General features: G+C 36.0%; 2 protein-coding genes across 2 annotated transcripts; one reads left to right on the forward strand and one right to left on the reverse strand.

Moving 5' to 3' along the window:
- Positions 1–5,824: 5,824 nt before the first annotated feature.
- On the reverse strand, positions 5,825–8,549 carry LOC103414138 (ADP,ATP carrier protein 1, mitochondrial-like). Its single transcript, XM_017336754.3, has 4 exons — positions 8,496–8,549; positions 7,161–7,454; positions 6,695–7,066; positions 5,825–6,184 (listed from the first exon to the last, which is right to left on the reverse strand). The coding sequence occupies exons 1-4, from the start codon at positions 8,547–8,549 to the stop codon at positions 5,825–5,827; spliced, it is 1,080 nt and encodes a 359-aa protein (XP_017192243.3).
- A 559-nt stretch (positions 8,550–9,108) lies between these two features.
- LOC103413204 (tubulin-folding cofactor D) lies at positions 9,109–18,780 on the forward strand. The gene is made up of 17 exons (XM_008351692.4): positions 9,109–9,419; positions 9,848–10,395; positions 10,927–11,029; positions 11,432–11,608; positions 12,022–12,213; positions 13,196–13,312; positions 13,516–13,620; positions 14,078–14,248; positions 14,339–14,554; positions 14,721–14,919; positions 15,697–15,902; positions 16,003–16,227; positions 16,320–16,880; positions 16,973–17,239; positions 17,527–17,571; positions 17,711–17,896; positions 18,051–18,780. The coding sequence occupies exons 1-17, from the start codon at positions 9,210–9,212 to the stop codon at positions 18,339–18,341; spliced, it is 3,819 nt and encodes a 1,272-aa protein (XP_008349914.3). The 5' UTR covers positions 9,109–9,209; the 3' UTR covers positions 18,342–18,780.
- The last annotated feature ends 1,670 nt before the right edge of the window (positions 18,781–20,450 follow it).

Consider the following 20,450-nt stretch of genomic DNA (forward strand, 5'->3'; position numbering starts at 1 on the left):
AAACAGGAAACGATAATATATCTTTTAATTATAACTTTATTTATTTTACATATGTCAACATATTATAGGTTCTTTGGATGTCTAATTTTACATATACAATAAGTGTTAACATATTATAAGTTGTAATTAATGACTATTAACCAATAGAAGATTTGTTTGTATTTTAGGATTATGTGAGATTGTAACTAATAAAATGTTTGCTAATATGAGATTATATATAATTGAAACTTAATTAGTCCTACTTAACTTGATTAAATCTTTATGTTCTAAAACTATCCAATTGACATGTGTGAGATGTATCGAAATGTTGGACATTTCTTATTGATGTGTGGGCAATAGGCTTAAACCGACCAAACCAAACCAAACTAAACCGATTAACAATGGTTTGGTTCCGTTTCAATGGTGCTATTGATCAAAACTAAATGAAACCAAATCGTTGAATGTTAGTTAATTTGGTTATAGTTTTAATATCAAATCAAATCAAACCGATTGTCGCTCACCCCTAATGAAAAGCCCACTATTTGAAAGCTCTGTAGAGCAAGAAGCATTATAGACTTATAGTATAAATTTCCACCAGCAAATGTGACACATTAGATTATGACTAGCTTATTGTGTAGTTTAGCCCCATCTCCCACTCACTCGGTATAAATATTATCTATGTATAATAAAAAAAAATTCCATAAGTCAATTTTACACCTTTGAATGATGCCTTTAGTGGTCATTACAAACTTTATTATGTATTTCAGTGTATATATATATATGCCATTGAAAGCTTTGTTTTTACGCAATAGAAAATAATCTAGCCCTTTGAACCATTGGAGAGTGGCTGTTCTAGCACGTATATAAAAATGGAGCAACATATTTTAACTTTGAGTAAGTCAATGATTCAACCAATGAAAGAATCTTATGCAAAATCACAATGGAAGAACTATAAGGAAGGTTTTTAACTGGAGAAATGCTAAGAAGACTTTCTCAAAAGTGAAACTTTCAACGGACTCTCCACCACATTATGTTTTTAGCATAATTCTCTTACTAACATTATAAAACGTCATGCCAAAAACATGAGCTGGCAAAGAGTATGAATAGTCCCACTTTTTAGAGAGTCTCCTTAACATTTCTCTTTTAACTAAGATTCCGATTCAAGAATTGGTCTCGTTTGGTGTGTAGGACAAGTACTAGCATCACATTATATATAGTAATTCAATCCTAATGCACGGTACTTAGGGTATGATTACTGGAAAGGGATCCTCTCGGGATCCCTTCCTTCTAATCCACCAAGTTCAGGAATCCGGACCATTGAAATTTGATCCAACGGCTACAAACAGGGGCTCACTTTAAAAGTTATAATAATTTTAGTCATTAGATCAAATTTCAATGACCGAATCTCTGAACTTGATGGATTAGGAGGAAAGAATCCCATAATTGCTTACAACGAATGAATTTACACAAAACATGTATTATTTTTATTTGCATTTTATAGGATAATCAATCCTTATAAAAAGTTACGACAACTAATTAATCGTACTAATCCCATCACATGGCTCAGAGCACATGGCTCAGAGCACATTACTCATAAATTGAGAGAAAGACATTGATTTGATTTGCATTATTATGAGTAAGTTTTTCTCTACCTGACAATGTATGTTAATTGAAACGCCAGAATATGATGTATTTATTTTATATAAATTGCTCTTGTAAACCGCACAAAAGACCTTGGCACTCGGGCCCGGGGCCCTACCATGAAAACAATATATAAAAACCTAACAGAGTAACAATGAAAAACATGATTTAATTAGTCCAGATGTTTAATCCTATGTTAGGCCAACCATCTTAATTGGTAAACCTAGTTGAGACTTTGTAAATGTACTCACAATGTACATTTTTAATTTTTTTTTTTTTAAAGTGGGACAATTGGTGTCAAGCCACATTTATCCACCTTTTCCGGAAGTTGGAAAGACTACAATGTACATTAAGTTTTGAAAACCTTTATTAACTAGGGCACTTTGTAGAGACATTGAGAAAGGTGCCAATTTTGAAGTATAACTAATATGCGCATTTAAGTGATGGATTGTTTTGATGATAAGGGTTTTTCTCTTCAATTCACTATGTTCAGAATTCAAATCATCCCTCCTCCACGTAGTATAAATTAGTGTAAAACATCGCTCGTAAATCGTCGGATTAGTCATTGTCTGCAAGCTTCAAGTCCAAGGTTGCACCAAACTCGTCCTCCGCACTCAGGCCGAGCGCGACCTCAATTGCCAAGCCACTTAACCACTGACGCCACTACGATGTGGAGTCGACAGTTGGAGGAGGGATGAAGGATGGTATTGACAGAGGAGAGAACTTGGTGGAGGGTGGTAGGGGCTGAAGACGAAGAAACCAATCTAGATAGCATGGGAGATGGAGGAAGAAGGTATTATTGGTCTCTCTATGCCTTTTGAGAGAATACAGTTAATTTAATTACAAATATTAATGAGATAGTCACCGATTTTTTCCTCTAAATTTGTAAGGAGCTGTCAATTTTGCTCTGAATATTAATTTTTGCAAAGCCTCTTGGGGATTGAAAACTAATTCACCTACCTATGCTTCCATTTCCTTTCAAATTAGTTCACTTCAACTTTGAAATTTGGAACCTATAGGCCACAAGGGTAATGTGACATTCAACCTTCTTTCTCTCTTTTAAATTCAAACATGTATACGGCAGGCAGCAGTTGGGACCATGAAATAAAAAGAAGAGAACCGTTGTTCCCTAGAGCTATATTAATGGAATTAAATAAGTTGGTCTTTCGGGGGGTCATAAAGGCCATTGAATGTGGATATATAAATACGATCAAATGCTGGTTGTGGGTAGAGTTCTATGGATGGGACCATACTAGCACATAGGGCCTTGTACTACAAGCAAGTTATTCATGGGGCTTCCAACAAAAAAGCTGGTCAAGATTATACGTAAAAGGACGAGAGATCTGAGAGTGTTTTATGAAACACACTAGTAAGATGTGTGATTGTGTGTAGCTAAAAAGAATTCTACAAATTTGGGAGACGTGAATGATATACTTCTAAACTCTTTCTGCTCATCGTCGCTAGGAAGAGAAGTCAAAAACATTAAGGATATGATTAATTGTCAAAATTTATTTTTAATACTCTTTTTAGTTGAATATCAATTCAAACAAGTTAAGAATCTTCATCACATTCAAGATATTATCTCTTAATAAATATCTTGAGAATATTCTTATCTTATCTATTCTACAGATGACTCACTTTGGTCAATGGGAAGTCGCCATGTATAAGGCAAAGCCCTACAACTAGGTTGGCCGCCTCCCTATAAATGTCTCATCTCCACCAAATTCTGATAAACTTTTTGCTACGCATATAAGTCTAGAAAGCCATAAACACTGAATCTTTTCAGAAAAACTAACTTGGTCAAAGATGTTATTTTGTTTTATAGTTACAATTTCGTCAAGACCGAAGACTGCTGAATTTAGCTACTACAATGCGCGCGATAAAGCATTTGATAAATGTATTTAAAATGACTTCGATGTAATGCACAGAGAGATTTGTATATGACTATTTAAAATGAATCATTAAAAATCCTTTATTTCGCGGTCTTATGACATTCATGTAGTGATTTTTCAATCTCTTAATCTAATGTTTTGTGATACTTTTCTACTTAATTTCGCCTAAATCCTTCACCCATATATTTAATTAAGATCTCTTTGGTTCGAGTATTAGAAGTTTAAGAATGAGTATGATATTGTTTTACCATGTTTAGTAAGCATTCAAAATACACTTATTCACTACTTTATGTTTGTACAAAATGAAAAGTTCTAATTAACTATGGATACATATAATAAAAGAATGATGTTAGTAACGATATTATAATCATTTTTAAATCATAAATTAGATCCGACAAAAATTCAATTTGATCTGATTCAATACTTATTGGATATGAACCGACCAGTCAAATTTAATAAATGCGATAAATCGATTATAAATGAATCCAAATATAGATCAAAGTTGCCCAATTCGATTGTGATCTCCTACATGGGCTTTTTAAGGACAAAATACTTGTTACATGGTATTTTTGGAGGAAGGGGGGAAAGCTAAAACCCTTAGTACCATGGTATGCTATTCCATGCGATGAGAAATAGTTTTCACAACATTTCCAAACACGTGAACCAAAATCTTCCATTTCAGTTTCGTACGATTGATTTGTCATTCACATATACAAAAGTAGACATTCACTGTATCATAATTGGAATTCAGAAATCAACCAAGATCAACTGATAAGCAATGACATCACCATTTTGGACAGCACTAAACGTGACATCAATTTTGGCCTTTCATCTTTGGCTAGTGTATTGAGTTTCTACAAGCAAGCACAACAAATTTACTATGTTCCGACACTACACCAGAGCAATGGATGGTTAGACTCGCAGTCAACGGAACACTGATGCGATGATTGAGATCACAATACATATGTGCTTGCAAATAAGTGGCAACAAGGACCAAGAAGTAAGATCATTGCCCCAACGGAAACAAGCGAATCAGTGGGTACTTTCATTTTTTGGTCAAAAATTACAATGGTAAAATTAAACCACTTGAGGCTCACAAAGATCATGAACAACATTATTTTTTTTTAATATAAGAGTATGTCACCGGTCACCACATACAAATGATAAGACTAATCCTCTTCTTCATATAATTTTGATGTCACATGAGGCTAAAAACGTACTTTTGGCCTCCAAGCAAATGGTACACTAAAACAGAATCGATGACCCTAAAAAGTGCATCCACAGGAGTTCAAACTTGAATTAGGAGTTTCAAACCGCTTTACTAGGCCAACCCCTTGGGGTTCCTGAACTACAATGTTTCAAGAATAAGACTTCTAAATTTAATTTCAAAACTGCTTCCATTCCATTGATGAAGGACTGGTTTGGTATTACTGTGCTTTGAAAAAAAACTGCTTCTGCTGTGCTATGAGAATAAGCTCATTTTTTGTTGCTTCACGTTTTTAGCTTATTTTCATCCAAAACTGTGAAAATAAGATGTTTTTAAATGTTTACCAAACACATATTTAAACTCAGTTTTTTTTATACCCACTTTTTATAAAAGCACCTTAGTATCAAACCAATACGAAGACTATCCCTTTCTCCCTACATTGTTTCAGAAATAATAGATAATAAGAAAACTGATTAAGAGAATCGCTTTTGAGTAATAACTTTCAAAAAGCAAGTTTTTAGGATTCTTAAAAAGGAAAACTAATGAAAATGGTTTGAAAACTTTGAGTTTTAATGATAAGGACAAAATAAATGGTAAAGTGAATAGTACTAGGATTGACTTTTTAGTGTAAAAATGTGGTTTTTCCTTAAAGTGAACAGTACCGGGTGCTTTTCATTAAAGTTCCCTTCTTAAAATGTTATTTTCAGCTTCAGGTGTTCACTACCATGGAAAGAGATCATCTTCGGATCTCTTTCACCAAATTCACCAAATCTATTAATCTGAGCTTTTGAAATTTAATCTAACGGCTAAAAATAGGGATTCCCTTAAAAGTTATAATAACTTTAGTCGTTGAATCAAATTTCAAGGGTCCGGATAGGTGGATTTGGTAGAAGGGATCTGGGGATGATCCATTTCCCACTACCATATTCAACATATGACTTTAGCGAACAACTTTTTTCAATGAGTAAATTGTAACAATAGTCCTTCAACTTTAATCAAATTGGAGCAATGATCCCTCAATTAAAAATTCATTAATTTTCCTTCGATTTTTAACAATACGTAAATTTCAGAGACGAACATTTGATTTGACCATAATTATTTGACGTCATTGAAGGAAAAATGATGCAAGCATGAATTCACAAACTGGAAAAACCAAAAACAGAAAGAGACATAAATAACTAGATCCGTACTTCTTGCCGAAGACAAGCAGCTGTAGCTTGTCATAACCAGACAGGACACCAGCACCAGCAATGGCACGGAGGATGTTAGCACCAGCACCCTTGAAGAGAGAGTTGGCACCCTCGTTCTTCAAGATTTGTTGGAAGGCATCCAGGGAACTCCTGTACTTGACGGCTTCACCGGAGGTCATCATCATTCTTCTGCGGACAGTGTCAATTGGGTAGGAAGCAAGACCTGCACCATTGGTGATGAGCCAACCGAGGGCAAAGCTAGCGAAGAAACTGTCCTGTAGTTTTCCAAATATAACAGCAGCGTGTCACCATATTCATACTGCAGATCAACAGGCCAATAAGCCCAAACACTTGAAAGGAAACAAAAACAAGTTCTTGTAACGATCAACTAATAATAGACGATGACTGCGGGCAACAGATTAGAACATTGGGGCCTATCATTACTTAAGAACCAACTTCATCGAATTCTTTGTAATTGCTTCGCATAGCGTTCTTCACAAAGGAAGCATTACAATAAAACGAAGCCAAAAATAATAAACAGAAGAATGGCTGCATCATACAACTTTTTGCAAAATTATTTTAGTCCCTTCTCACAAGTTTAAGAAGGGAAATGAATGACATAAGAAACATTATATGTCATAACAATATGCATGCATACAAGTGATTATATAGTACGTAAAAAAATAACAAAGTTGAGCTAGCAACTAACGTAAGCACACCATCGAAAGAATATACAAGCATGAACAAAAAGGTAGTGAATAAAGAAATGAAAGAAATAAACTAACCTGCAAACCTCCAGTAAGGACAACAGGCTTCAGTGAATCATAGAGTCCAAAGTAGAGATCATGGTAGACAATGATTCCAACACAAGAGATGTTGAATCCACGGTAAAGACCAGCAATTCCATCAGATTTCAGTGTCTTCTTGTAGACATCAATCAGACCATTGAATTGTCTTTCTCCTCCCTTCTTTGCAGCTTTGGCATCATTGGCCAAACGAGTACGAGCATAATCCAAATAGTAGGCAAAGAAAAGATAAGAAGCACCAACAGCACCTCCTGAAGCCAAGTTACCAGCAAAACATTTCCAGTAACCATCCCTGTCTTTCTTGAAGTTGAACAGCCTCTTGAAGTAATCCTTGAATGCAAAGTTCAAGGCCTACAACAAATCCAGGTAACAATTTTAGTACAAGCACACATCAAAATTTTTGTTTTAGCAAGGGAACATTTAGTAGAACAATAACATCACTAACGTGAGTGGGGAAGTAACGGATAACATTGGCAGTGTTCTCTCTCCACAATGAACCAAAACCCTCTTCCTTGATTGTATGGCTAAAGCACTCACCAATGCCCTTGTAAGGTTGAGACAAACGACCAGTTTTGATCATCTCATCCTGGTTTTGAATCAACAGCTTGACACGCTCAATTGGGGCAGCAACAGTTTTAGATACGGCAGCGGAGACACCGCCCATGAGAAAATCAATAAGAAAGTGGCCTTTCTCTGCACGGGCTTGAACAAATATAATGTGGGACAATACTTCTCTTTTCTTATTATCAACAGGCCATGATCAATAATTGCATTGAGAAACTTTTGTGTGACCAAGTCAAATGGTCATTAGCTTCTGAATGTCGACGCTATGTTAGTATTTTCATTGATGGATCTTTTCCTTGGAGTACAAAGAAGATCAAAGGAGGGGAGATTTTTTTTTTCTTTTTTTTTTCCTTTTCATTTTGTCGTAGAAGAGGGAATATTTGAACAATTGATGGTGCCAGTATAAGGTGTGGTTTGGTATTGAGGTGATTTTAAAAAAACTAGAGAGTATTTTTGTGTTTGGTAAACTTCCAACTTCAGCCTTTTTCATAGTTTTGGATGAAAAAAAAGCCAAAAAACAGAAGCAGCGAAAGGCAGCTTTGAAAAACTAGCTTTTCAGCTTCTGCGCAAACCTCTTTTCTAAGGGCTGGTTTGGTATTGTTGTGCTTTGAAAAAAAAAAAACTGCTTTGATGTGCTATGAGAATAAGCAGCTGTGAAATAAAGCAGCAGAGTGTTTGGTAAACTTTTTTGTAAAAGTGATTTTGGAAAAGAAAAAAAAAACAGTATTATAGTGTTTGGTAAACTTTTATGTAAAACAGTTGTGATTGTATGAAATGACCAAAAAGGGTTTGGTCTTATTTAGTGTGCCTTGAGGGGAGTTTATTTGGTCTCCCTCTTCTTCTCTCGTTCTTCCCTTTTTCCCGTGAGACTCTCCTTTCTCTCTATCTCTTTATCTAACTATGATACTCTACTCTCTCTAATTACCGAGAGAATCACCTACACCAACGCCAATTTTCAAGTGAAATCCATACCAATATTCCCTGTTTTAGGTGTAATTTGACCTATGGAATCGAATGGTGGCGTTGCATGTGAAGATCAAGTACTCAAAAATGAAGAAAGCCAACCCTTCCCTTTAGGTGAAAAACTCTTCGACGAGTTGACTTGAGGCTCGATGAAATTGGGGTGCTTCAAACTGAATTCAACCTTAATTTAATCTCAGGTACAACTTATGTATCATGCATATCGAATTTTGGCATGAAATTCTTGGGATTTAACCCCAAATGCCATCTCTATGTTCAAGCCCAGAAATCTGGTGACCTTCTTGGTCATTTTTCCGGCGAACTCAAGCCAATCGCCAAATCTTAACTCTGGGTAACTCTCTTGACTTTATCTGTGAAGTTTGAGGTTAAATTTGAAGGACTAGAGCTAATGCATGCTTTGTATTTTCTGCCCAGAAACCAACGAAGCATCACCGGTGCCATTACAACTAATCAAAGACCAATTCATTCCTAATCGACATCTGGGTAAATCTCTGAACCTCTGTGTGAAGTTTTAGTTGCTTAAGGTCATTTTGGGTACATGAAAGTTTTTTTAAAGCGCTCAACGCATCTTAAGTCATGTCTAACACTCAGCTGCAAGGACCGGTAATTAAACAAGTTAAGGTCCCACAAATTCTCTATTGTTGAGGCCAAATTATCGCATATTCGAGAAAACTGATATATCTTAGCCGAAAATACAAAATAACGGTTTAATAACAAATAATGGGACATTAACCAACAGTGATATTAACAAAGGTGTTAAGTTGTTGCAGTTAAAAAAATACGTTGTGTAATATACGGAAATAAAAACTTCATGACTCGAAAATCATGTGAAGTAATATGCAATTAGCCCAAAATTGAATTATAAACAAGTGTTTGGAGAACAGATAAACCTTGCACACCCTTCTCAACGATTAAGCTAACAAAGGCGGGAAGTGGAACATCTCCAAAAATGGCAGCCATGGTGGCGGAAGAAAACCCAAAGCAGAAGCAGGAACTTGCAATGGGTAAAGAAGACGATGACGACGAGCATGGCGCCAAGGAGGCAGTGCTCCAAAAGTACTTCCTTCAAGAATGGAAGCTCGTCAAGTCCATCTTAAACGACATCGTCTCAAATGGGCGGGTGTCCGATCCCTCCGCTCCCCACAAGATCCGATCCATTGTAACGCTCACTTCCATCACTTTTGATATTCTCTGCATTTTGCAAGATTGAATTTTTTGTTAGAACCCATTTGGAATTACTATTATTAGACCAATAATACCATTTTTCGTTAATTACATTGTGATTGGAGACATTTTTAAGTGAATATGATATGAAATTAGTTTGCTTTTTAAGTTTTTGATCAAGACACCATTTTAGCTTACTGTAAAATGAATTGGTTTTGGTTTTGGATTTGTGGGATGCATCCAAGTTATTGTATTTAGGAGTAGGCTTTTCTGATTGGGTCCGTTTCGATCATTTCAGAGGTGAGCTAGTGATTGCACTGCTCCAAGTTGGTTTCTTGTTTGTCTTTCAAGGCATTACTCGATTGGTGAAAATGTTTTTGTTCTGTACTGAAAATTTGCTATTTGTTCCTTATTTGTATGCAGATGGACAAGTATCAAGAACAGGGTCAACTAGTTGAACCTTACCTGGAAAGCATCGTTACCCCGCTCATGTTTATTGTTCGCTCTAAAACAGTAGAATTAGGTGTAGCTTCAGATGAAATTCTTGAAGTAATTAAACCCATATGCCTTATTATTTATTCTCTCGTCACCGTTTGTGGATACAAGGCGGTTGTCAGGTTCTTTCCGCATCAAGTTTCGGACTTGGAACTTGGTGTGTCTCTTTTGGAGAAGTGCCATCACACAAATTCAGTGTCATCACTGCGGCAGGAAAGTACAGGAGAGATGGAAGCTAAATGTGTGATGCTTTTGTGGCTGTCTATACTCGTGTTGGTTCCGTTTGATATCTCCACTGTTGATACTAGCATTGCAAACAACAGTAATCTTGGAAAACTTGAGCCAGCTCCACTGGTATTGAGGATAGTAGGGCTCTCCGAAGATTACCTTTCAAATTCAGGCCCTATGCGCCCTATTGCTGCTTTGCTGCTCTCGAAGCTTCTAACACGTCCAGACATGCCAAGGGCCTTTTCCAGGTTTCTTTCATCAAGTACATAGGTCATAACTGGTGCATACCAACTGCCTACTTTAGCATTGCATGTTTATGTGAAAAAAATTGATTGAAATTCCAGCTGAGAGCAAGCTGTGATTACACCCTCATGGAATTTAACCTTCTAGCCAAGAGAATATGAGTTAATCCTCTCTTGTTTTTGTTTCTGCACCACAATAAGTTCTTCCCTTTTTTTTTTTGGAAACACTTAAAATTTAGTATTGGTTTTATGGTTGATATTTTGAATAGAAGATAGTACGAACACTCAACGTCAAGTAACTTATCTCTCCTTACATGCTCTAAGACCTTGCTGTTTGAACCGTCAGATTTTCACCCAATGTCTTAGAATGGGTGATAAATTTGATATGAAATACCCAACCTTAAGTGCTTGTACATTACCCACACATGCTTATGTGCATGTTCTGTCATTATTTCTTTCTTAGCTAGTATGCTGTAATTCTAGACAACTTTTATTGCTGCCCTTGCTTACCTATTTCTTATACATATTCTTCTTCAGCTTTGTTCAATGGTCACACAAAGTCCTATCTTCTCTGAAAAATGATGCCATCAATCATTTCCGGTTACTTGGAGCTACAGAAGCACTGGCTGCTATTTTCAAGGTCTGCTTTTACTTCTTTGTTGTTCATACGAGATTATGATGACAAACGAGGCCTAAAGCTCACAATCTAAAACTATGCTTGATATAATGATAAAGTAGTAACTAGTAACGATATTATATATTAAAAACTGTTCGACCTACTTGGTTTTAAGATTAAATATGTTCATTCATTTCCACTTTGAGGCATAAAATATCCCTTTAACTTCTGATACACATACTTCAATTTACATGTTTTTTAATATAAAAACAAAACTGTATATTATTAAGTTATGGAGATTGTTTTAAACTTTTATGGATGCTACAAATCTACGTACAGCAGAAATCTATTTTTCTAGAAAGGTTGTCATTTATTTTGCTCAGTTTATAATATTTCAGTATCTTATATACTATCTTCAATAGACAGGTTGGTGGGCGGAAACTCTTGCTTGATGTGGTTACTATTGTTTGGGTTGACACCTTATTGTTGATCAAGTCTAGCATTGCCGCTAGGAGCCCATTACTGCGCAAGCATCTGATGAAATTAACACAGAGGATTGGGCTTATTTGCCTCCCTCATCGTACACCTTCATGGTGCTATGTGGTTAGAAATACTAAATTTTTTATTCTTTCCTTATTTTGAACTTAGTTTTATAAATAATAAGTTGTTTCTGTCAATGTTTAAGAAACTTAATCTATTACACTTGTATTTCATTACAAATGGTATGTATTTCCTGTTGAGTTCCAAATATGTCCCACCTTTTAGTATCTTTCTTTTCAAATTTTTATGCTCCTGTTAAATGATTAGAGTACTTCAGAATTCAAATACCAGATGTGATTCTGCATCTAGAAGCATAAGATTTTTGAATGGGGCTGCACATTAAGCAATTCTTTGCATTTTACAAATGACCACACAATGGATTACTGACTTTTGTAAAAAAAAGCCCTGATATGTCTTGGATAATTTCGTTTTTTCTCTGATGGCTCTCTTGCCTTAATCATGTACTGTTGATGCAGGGGAAAACAAGCTCTTTGGGAGAGAACGTAACTTTGTCTGCATCTGAAAAAACTGGTCGATACAATTATGCTTTAGATGATGAGGTTTCCAACTCCGAACCAAGTTCAAGCTGCCAGCAAGATGAAGAAATGGATGTTCCAGAAGTCGTAGAAGAGATTATTGAGATGCTACTTACTGGGTTGAGAGACACGGTATGTTTAAAGGTGTGAGATTCCATGAAAACTTGATTACTTTGAAGTTAGTAACTCCTGCTGTTAAAGTTTCAATGACAATATGGATCTCTTTTTTTTGTTGGTCCCATCTTGGTCATTTACTTGATCTTTCTTTAGAATTTTATTGGTTGGGAACATTGCTGGATTTCTGATATAGTAACCTTTGGAGATGCCATCATTCCTCAATATTCTGCTTATCTGCAGACATTTTGATCTTGCATTTTAACCAAACTGTTTGTTGTGAACTTGAAAAGCCAAGCATCTGCATAACAGCTTTGAAATGATTCTCCTCATAAGTGAGTTCGTTCTTAACAATTACTATACAGATGAACCTAAAGGATTATTAGTTATACTTGCAAGATAAAGAAAACTTTATTAGTTATACTTGCAAGATAAAGAAAACTAACTAAAAGTCTGATTTCCAAGATGTGGATGATTTGGCTGAGGCTTTCAATGTTGGAATGAGAAAGAACACTTACAAAAAGTCCCATCAATTAGATGAAATCCTCCTAAATTACCTTGGAAATGGGGAATAATAAGTTTCTGTGGTAAATACTCAGGAACAGTTCTATTTAGTTCACTGGTTTATCCTCTGCACCACCTTTTTCATTGATCCATGAGGTTCAATGCGCAAAATAGTTGGTGGTCCTTGAGGAATGAAATGGTCATCATGTCTCCTGATTCTTTTGAGATGCGAGTCCACTATTTTTTACATGAATTCCAGTAAGCCTTTCTTTCAGCTTCTCGCACAAGTTTTCTTTTTGGGTCGAACTCTTCCAAAAGTTAATCTCCTATAAAACTAAAAACGAGAGCTTCATTGCATGGATATAGATTGCACCACAGAGCAACATAAGTTGGTAGTGATTCATCCTATTTTTGGATATTTTTATTTTACTTTATTTGAATTTATCTTTCCAAAAGTCATATGGTATGTACTTGTTGTTAATAGCATTTTATGCAGGACACGGTTGTGCGTTGGTCTGCTGCAAAAGGCATAGGCCGCATTACATCATGTCTTACATCTGCCCTTTCAGAGGAGGTCCTGTCATCTGTGTTGGAGCTGTTTTCACCAGGCGAGGTATAGTCTGGTCTCTTTCCTTAGTTTCTTTTCCCATACTTATACCATTCAACTGGTTCAAATGGCCATGCTGAAAAATCTTTCATACTCACATGGATTTCTGTAATCCTTTAAAATATAGCATCTTCATGCCCTTTCATTAATTGTAAGTAATTGTACCAATTTTATTGCTCAAAGGATGTACTGATATTTTGTTTTTTCAGGGTGATGGGTCATGGCATGGTGGTTGCTTAGCACTGGCCGAATTGGCACGTAAAGGGTTGCTCTTACCTATCAGCCTTCCAAAAGTTGTACCCGTTGTTTTGAAGGTTTGGAAAGTTGATATTCTCTTACCACTTATAAATCTAGCTTATGCTAATTGACTTTTTTGTTGAACTGTAGCGAAGTGTATGTCATTATGGTTGATCCACTATCGAACATTTTTCATCAATAGTGAAATGATTTTACATTTACTCTAAATTTGAATGCCTTCTTTCTTTTCCTTTATTTTTTTCTTTCCATATGTTATACTACGATCTGGGTGTAAGTGACAATGAACATATGCTTCCGGTACATCATGTCATATTTGAACTCTACTTTGGTTTTGTGAGCTTTTATTGAGCTTCAAGTTTACACCGCAGTAGGTTGCTCTAATATGGTGCTGTTTCTCTGTTGTATTCTACGTTAGATTAATGATCGATGTTAAAGTTGAATTAAGTTTAAACTATAAATTCTTGGCTTGTAGAGATATAAATTAGCACTGATGAGAGTAAATCTTCTAAATAGGCACTACATTATGATATTCGAAGAGGTCCACATAGTGTTGGATCTCATGTACGGGATGCTGCAGCATATGTTTGTTGGGCTTTTGGCCGTGCATATTATCACACGGATATGAGAAATATACTGGACCAGCTTGCGCCACACCTTCTGACAGTGGCCTGCTACGACCGTGAGGTACTAAACTTTTATTATAGTATGATTTGAATCATTATTTTGTACCACATTTGCTTTAGGTTTCTTATTTTCTAGTTTTATGATGCTTAGGTTAATTGTAGAAGAGCAGCCGCTGCGGCTTTTCAAGAGAATGTTGGAAGACAGGGTAGTTACCCTCATGGAATTGACATAGTGAACACTGCGGACTATTTTTCACTTTCTTCACGAATAAACTCTTATGTTCATGTTGCTGTCTCTATTGCTCAAAATGAGGATTATCTTTATCCATTTGTGGATGAGCTGCTGAATAACAAAATTTGTCACTGGGTAGGCTCCAACTAGAATTCTTTTGATGCTTATTTCAACTGCCTATAGTTTTTGAAGTTACTTTAAGCTTATATTCTCTACAATCTTAGCTGCTAAAGTTTTAAAATTCCGTACAGACTGCTTTTATCTATCAGTGTAGATCTTATGCTTTACACAATGTCATCAGGATAAAGGATTGAGAGAACTTGCGGCTGAGGCTCTTTCTGCCCTTGTTAAATATGATCCTGAATATCTTATAAACTATGCTGTGGAGAAAATAATTCCTTGCACTCTCTCATCTGATTTGTGCATGCGCCATGGAGCAACACTGGCAGCTGGGGAACTTGTTTTAGCACTGCACAAGTGTGGTTATGCTCTTTCTGCAGGTTGGTGTTCTAACCTCTAAGAATTACAAGTAGAAGATTACAATGAGCAAGATAAAACTTGGGTCTACCTTAGATTAAAGTGTTTTCTTATTTCCAAGCAGAAGGTTTCAGATTCAGAAACATTTCAGAAGTACAGTTTCTGGATCATACGTGAACCGAGTAACTTTCTTAGAAATTGACTTGTATGTATGTTTATATATTTTCCGGTAGGTATCAGGATAAGGAAGTAGTACTGTTCACCAAAGTGCACAGAAAAAGTAGGTGCAGTGGGATAAGAGGGAGATAAATTATAGGAGTGAAAACATAGGGAAGTGTTTTCAGATGTTCTTTTTTTCACTGTTTTTTTTTAATGTTAAAAACAGTGAAATTTTTTTTGAGGCATTACTGAAACTTGAAAGACATGATTGCTTAGAAACAAAATGGTTAGATAGAACTAGGTCACAGAAAACAAAGTCCTTGCTTACCAGTTTAGATGTTGTACCAAAAGCCCTAATCCATGAGGAGGAAGTTATATAATGACATGTCTAGGAGCCAACTCATCTGAGGTCATTGACACCATAAGTTCCTAATGTCTCCTTTTCAGATGGTTTTCAAATTTCAAGTAAAATAGATCTTTTTTCTTTCCAATTCAAGCAAAGCAGTTTTACCGGGTTTGTTTTCTACTTTTCTTTTCTTATCCATGCTTTTTTTTGTTGGGGGCAGTTGCTGAGGTGTGGTGTAAGATTGGTAGTTTTTTTGCATTAGCCATTACTGTTTTGCTAAACTTGGCGTTTACAGATAAGCAAAAACGTGTTGCTGGTGTTGTGCCTGCTATTGAGAAAGCACGCCTTTATCGTGGAAAAGGCGGAGAAATAATGCGTGCAGCTGTTTCCCGCTTCATTGAATGTGTATCTATATCATCTGTGTCACTGCCCGAAAAGATAAAATGTAGTCTGCTTGATGGTCTTAATGAGAATTTGAGACACCCTAATTCGCAAATTCAGGTGGTTACCTCTTGCTTTAAGTCTTCTAACTAATTTCTTATTTATTTATATTTTTCTGCTATCTAAATTGCAACTCATGTTTTTTTACTATTATATGCAGGATGCTGCAGCTGAAGCTCTGAAGCATTTTGTGCCAACCTATCTTGTTGTTTCATCTGTTGGAGGTACTGGTGATATAACATCAAAGTACCTCGAACTCTTGAGTGACCCAAATGTGGCTATAAGAAGAGGGTCAGCACTAGCGCTAGGTGTTTTGCCTTGTGAACTTTTCGCCCATAGGTGGAAGGATGTGCTTCTGAAGCTTTGCAACTCTTGTTTAATTGAGGTGCAAAAGGAGTTTTGGATCTTCATTTCCTTTCTCCTTTTTTGTGGAAGAATATCAGATGATGGTCTCCTAATTATATTTCTCATGTGTAGGATAATCCTGATGATAGAGATGCTGAAGCACGAGTAAATGCTGTCAAAGGACTTGTGTCAGTGTGTGAAGCATTAACTCGGGAAAAAGAACAATCTGGTATTGATGCTGTGGAGGGTGACATGTCCTTGTTTCTTCTCATCAAGGATGAAATAATGATGACTTTATTAAAAGCTCTTGATGACTATTCTGTTGATAACCGAGGCGATGTGGGTTCTTGGGTGCGTGAGGCTGCTATGAATGGCCTTGAGAGATGTGCATATATCCTATGTAAGAGTGATTCTGTTGGTCTCACTGGAATATCAGGTCGAGTCGATTCTGCACTGGAGTTGCAGAACTGTGATGACAATAACCAGCTGCAGTTATTGTATGATGCCAATCTTGCTACCAATATAGTTGCTGGCATTAGTAAGCAAGCTGTAGAGAAAATGGACAAACTGAGAGAAGCAGCTGCAAAGGTTCTACAGAGGCTTTTGTACAACGAGATGGCCTATGTCCCACATATACCGCACAGGAAAAAATTGGAGGAAATTGTTCCTAATAAAGCTGATTTAAAGTGGGGGGTAAGCATACACATGCCACTTCTGTAGTACTAATACTATTGATGAGTAAATGAAGTTCTTTGACGTAGACCCTATCCTGTACTTGCTTGTAGGTGCCAACTTTTTCATATCCTCGTTTTGTACAACTGCTTCAATTTGGCTGTTTTAGCAGATCAGTGCTATCTGGGCTAGTCATCTCTATTGGTGGGTTGCAAGATTCTTTGAGAAGGGCATCACTCACAGCATTGATAGAGTATCTTCAAGTTGTAGAAAGTGAAGACCAGAATGCAAGGTCCAGAGAGTATATGCTATCTACTGACATGCTTTGGGTTCTCCAACAGTATCGGAGATGTGACAGAGTCATTGTACCTGCATTGAAGGTATTGTCAAATACTACCTTATTCTGAGAAGTGAGAAATATGAATTTCTTTGTTTTATGGAAATTCTGACGGAATTAGAGGCTTTAGAGAGCAGAGTTAAATAATTAGTTAGCTTCTTGTTTATTCTTACCTGAGACCTTGGCTGGCTTCAGAGAGATGATACCATAACCATGCGTTAATGTTGTTTCCTTTGGCTAATCATAAGTCCATAACCTATTTATTGCAATATTCATCATCCTCCCTTGGTCAAGTTTCTTGATTTCAATGAAATCTCTTTGGTATTGCAGACCATCGAGATTCTTTTCAGCAAACAGATATTTCTGAGTATGGAGGTTAGTCCCTTATCATCTTTAAACTTTTCAATATTAAGTGCATGTTTTCTGTTTCATATAGTGGTTTGCAGTCAGTCTTTTGATTATATATGACATGAGGGCAGTTCTGATTTATTTGGATCTCAATTTCAATTTACAGGCTCATACACTTGTTTTTTGTTCTGGTGTTTTGGACTCTCTGGAAGTTGAATTAAAAGGGTCAAAGGACTTCTCCAAGCTATATGCAGGCGTTGCAATACTTGGATATATTGCTTCAGTTTCGGAATCCATCAACACTCGGGCCTTCTCTCATCTTCTCAGTTTTCTTGGCCATCGCTACCCTAAGGTATGGTTCCCATGAAGTTTAAGTATTTTATGGATCAAAATCTTAAACATAATTGCATTGTCTTCTCTCTTAACCGATTGTATCACTAGTGGGTAGCAGCTCCAGTTGCAATTGTATGTTTCCTATAAGTTTTTTTCTTCTTTCCTCTACCCAGATACGGAAAGCTTCTGCTGAACAAGTTTACCTTGTCCTCTTGCAAAATGGGGGTCTTGTGGTGGAGAAAAAGATGGAGAAAGCGCTTGAAATTATTTCAGAAACCTGCTGGGAAGGTGACATGGAAGCTGCAAAAGTCCAAAGGTTGGAGTTGTATGATATAGCTGGTCTTGACACAGATATACTTCGAAAGGCTAGTAGTCGAGTATCAAATAAGGATGGTAACAGAAAGCCAACAACTACAGATGAAAATGCATCGTATTCCTCGTTAGTTGAGTCATCTGGGTTCTAAATGTGTACACTAATCCCGCGTTTTCTTCTGCTGGCTAAACACGACAGCCCTTTCCTATTGTTGTTTGTAGTTTCGTTCTTCAAGTGTGCTTCGAGGTGCTTGCTGATATTTTGTTTGGAAAATCTCCATGGATCTCAAACTTGGATTCAGAGAGAGCGCTTTTTTGTAGCTTTACGTTACGAGTCTTTGGCACGTTATTTGTAAATAACTGAGTTCAAATTCTTCGGCTCGTTTCTACTTTGAGTGCCAAATATAGCAAGCCCGATAGAATTTGATGATTCCATGTAGCCCCTTGTTAGAGATGGATTTTAGAGCAAAAGAGGCTAAAATAGGCCATTAGCCATTCATTGGAGATGGCCTAAGCCTTCAAAGAAGCTATGGACTCTGCACTTTAGTCAAATTTTCACTTTGTGGAATTCACATCGTTAATTTAGTCTTATTTTTCCTGCTTCTGTTTGTTGTGCGTCTTTCTTGAGTCTGCAATCTCTTTGTGGAAAGCTTCTCTAAACTTTCCTTGCTCCGTAACTATTTTACCGAATATGACTGGCAATGTCATTAGTGATGGTGAGTTCGATACTTAATTATAACCACTAGATAGTGTATAGCTGAGCCTAGTTAATTTGTTTCCTACGTTATACTACGGAGGGAAAATCAGAGAATTGAGAAGTATAAGTACAGTTTGTCCTCATCAAATTTTTTGTAGGAAAACTAATGAAAAGGGCTTGAAAACTTTGAGTTTTAATGATAAGGACAAAATAAAGGGTAAAGTGAATAGTACCATGATTGACTTTTTAGTGTAAAAATGTGGTTTTTCGTTAAAGTGAACAGTACCGGGTGCTTTTCGTTAAAGTTCTCATTTTTTTTCTTTCTTTCATCCTTGATGGACATCTACTTGTATGCTTACAATGACAAAGAAATCAGGAATTTAACCCACAAATTATAGTTTACAAGCTAATTATAATAATAAGAGCATACTTTAAGTCATTAAAATGATAATTGGTTTATTGCCTAAAAAGGTTAATCCTTACATCTTTTTCTTTTTAAATTGCTAAATACGACTTGTTTACAAAATAGGTAATGTTAGGTAGACCAATTTTTTAATTTATTAAATTTGCAAATGAAATGATATGTCACTAATATGAAATAAGCACGTTAATCAATACTTATGTAACAATCTTATCATCAACAACCATGCCTTATAGTTTACGAAATTTGGTTTAAAACTTTGGTCTCCCTATTATTCCCGGAAAAAAAAGTGTTCTATCATAAGATTTCTTTAGTGCTGGTGTTCCCACAATCCTACTTACGTCCTAATTCCTCTCCCACTATTTTTTTTAACAAACAATATTATTTGGAGTGGGCTAGTAATAATGTGGTTCAAATTCGCCTTTGGCGAGAATCGAACCTTAAGACCTCTCACTTACAAGTGAAATTGAATACTACTAAACTATAGTACTAAGTGGCTCCTCTCCCACTATTTAATAAAAAAAATATTGGAATTGTTCAATTTCTTAATCATCGTTTAAACTTTAAGGATCATCTCTACAAACAAAACAAAACAAAACAAAAGGGCAATAAAATAAGATCATTTTATGATAAGAATTCTGATATCTACTGGTGTCTGGATAATTAGTTTAAGCATTAATAAAATGATCATAGTGTATTGCAGTAATAGGAACATTTAAGTGAGTAATGTTTACAACTAATAGATTACAACAGATATTAAAATATAGAAAGTGTTTGAGTGATATGTATGAATGCCCTACATGAAAGTCATACTTGTACACGAACAGTGACTCTTCCTATCATGTCAAGTTAGCATCTAATGCACGTCCTCCTCACCCGTCACCCTTTGGTGTTTGGTACACTGTTCATCATCAAGTGCAGGAGAGTTCATCCATCTTATATATCACTTTCATATTTATAAAGAGAATGGTGAAACTAAATACATTGGAATTTATTTTTGTTTATTTTGGTAAATTAAATGTGGGGGCTAAGGTTTCATAATACGCCGCGGTTTCATTATACAGGTCTATGTGCCAGACAATAAAATATACTCAATACATTGTTGTAGTTGATTAATGTAGATTGCAAATTTTGTACATCGGT

Source organism: Malus domestica, chromosome 02 (assembly GCF_042453785.1).
Source record: "Malus domestica chromosome 02, GDT2T_hap1".
Classification (NCBI taxonomy): Eukaryota; Viridiplantae; Streptophyta; class Magnoliopsida; order Rosales; family Rosaceae; genus Malus; species Malus domestica.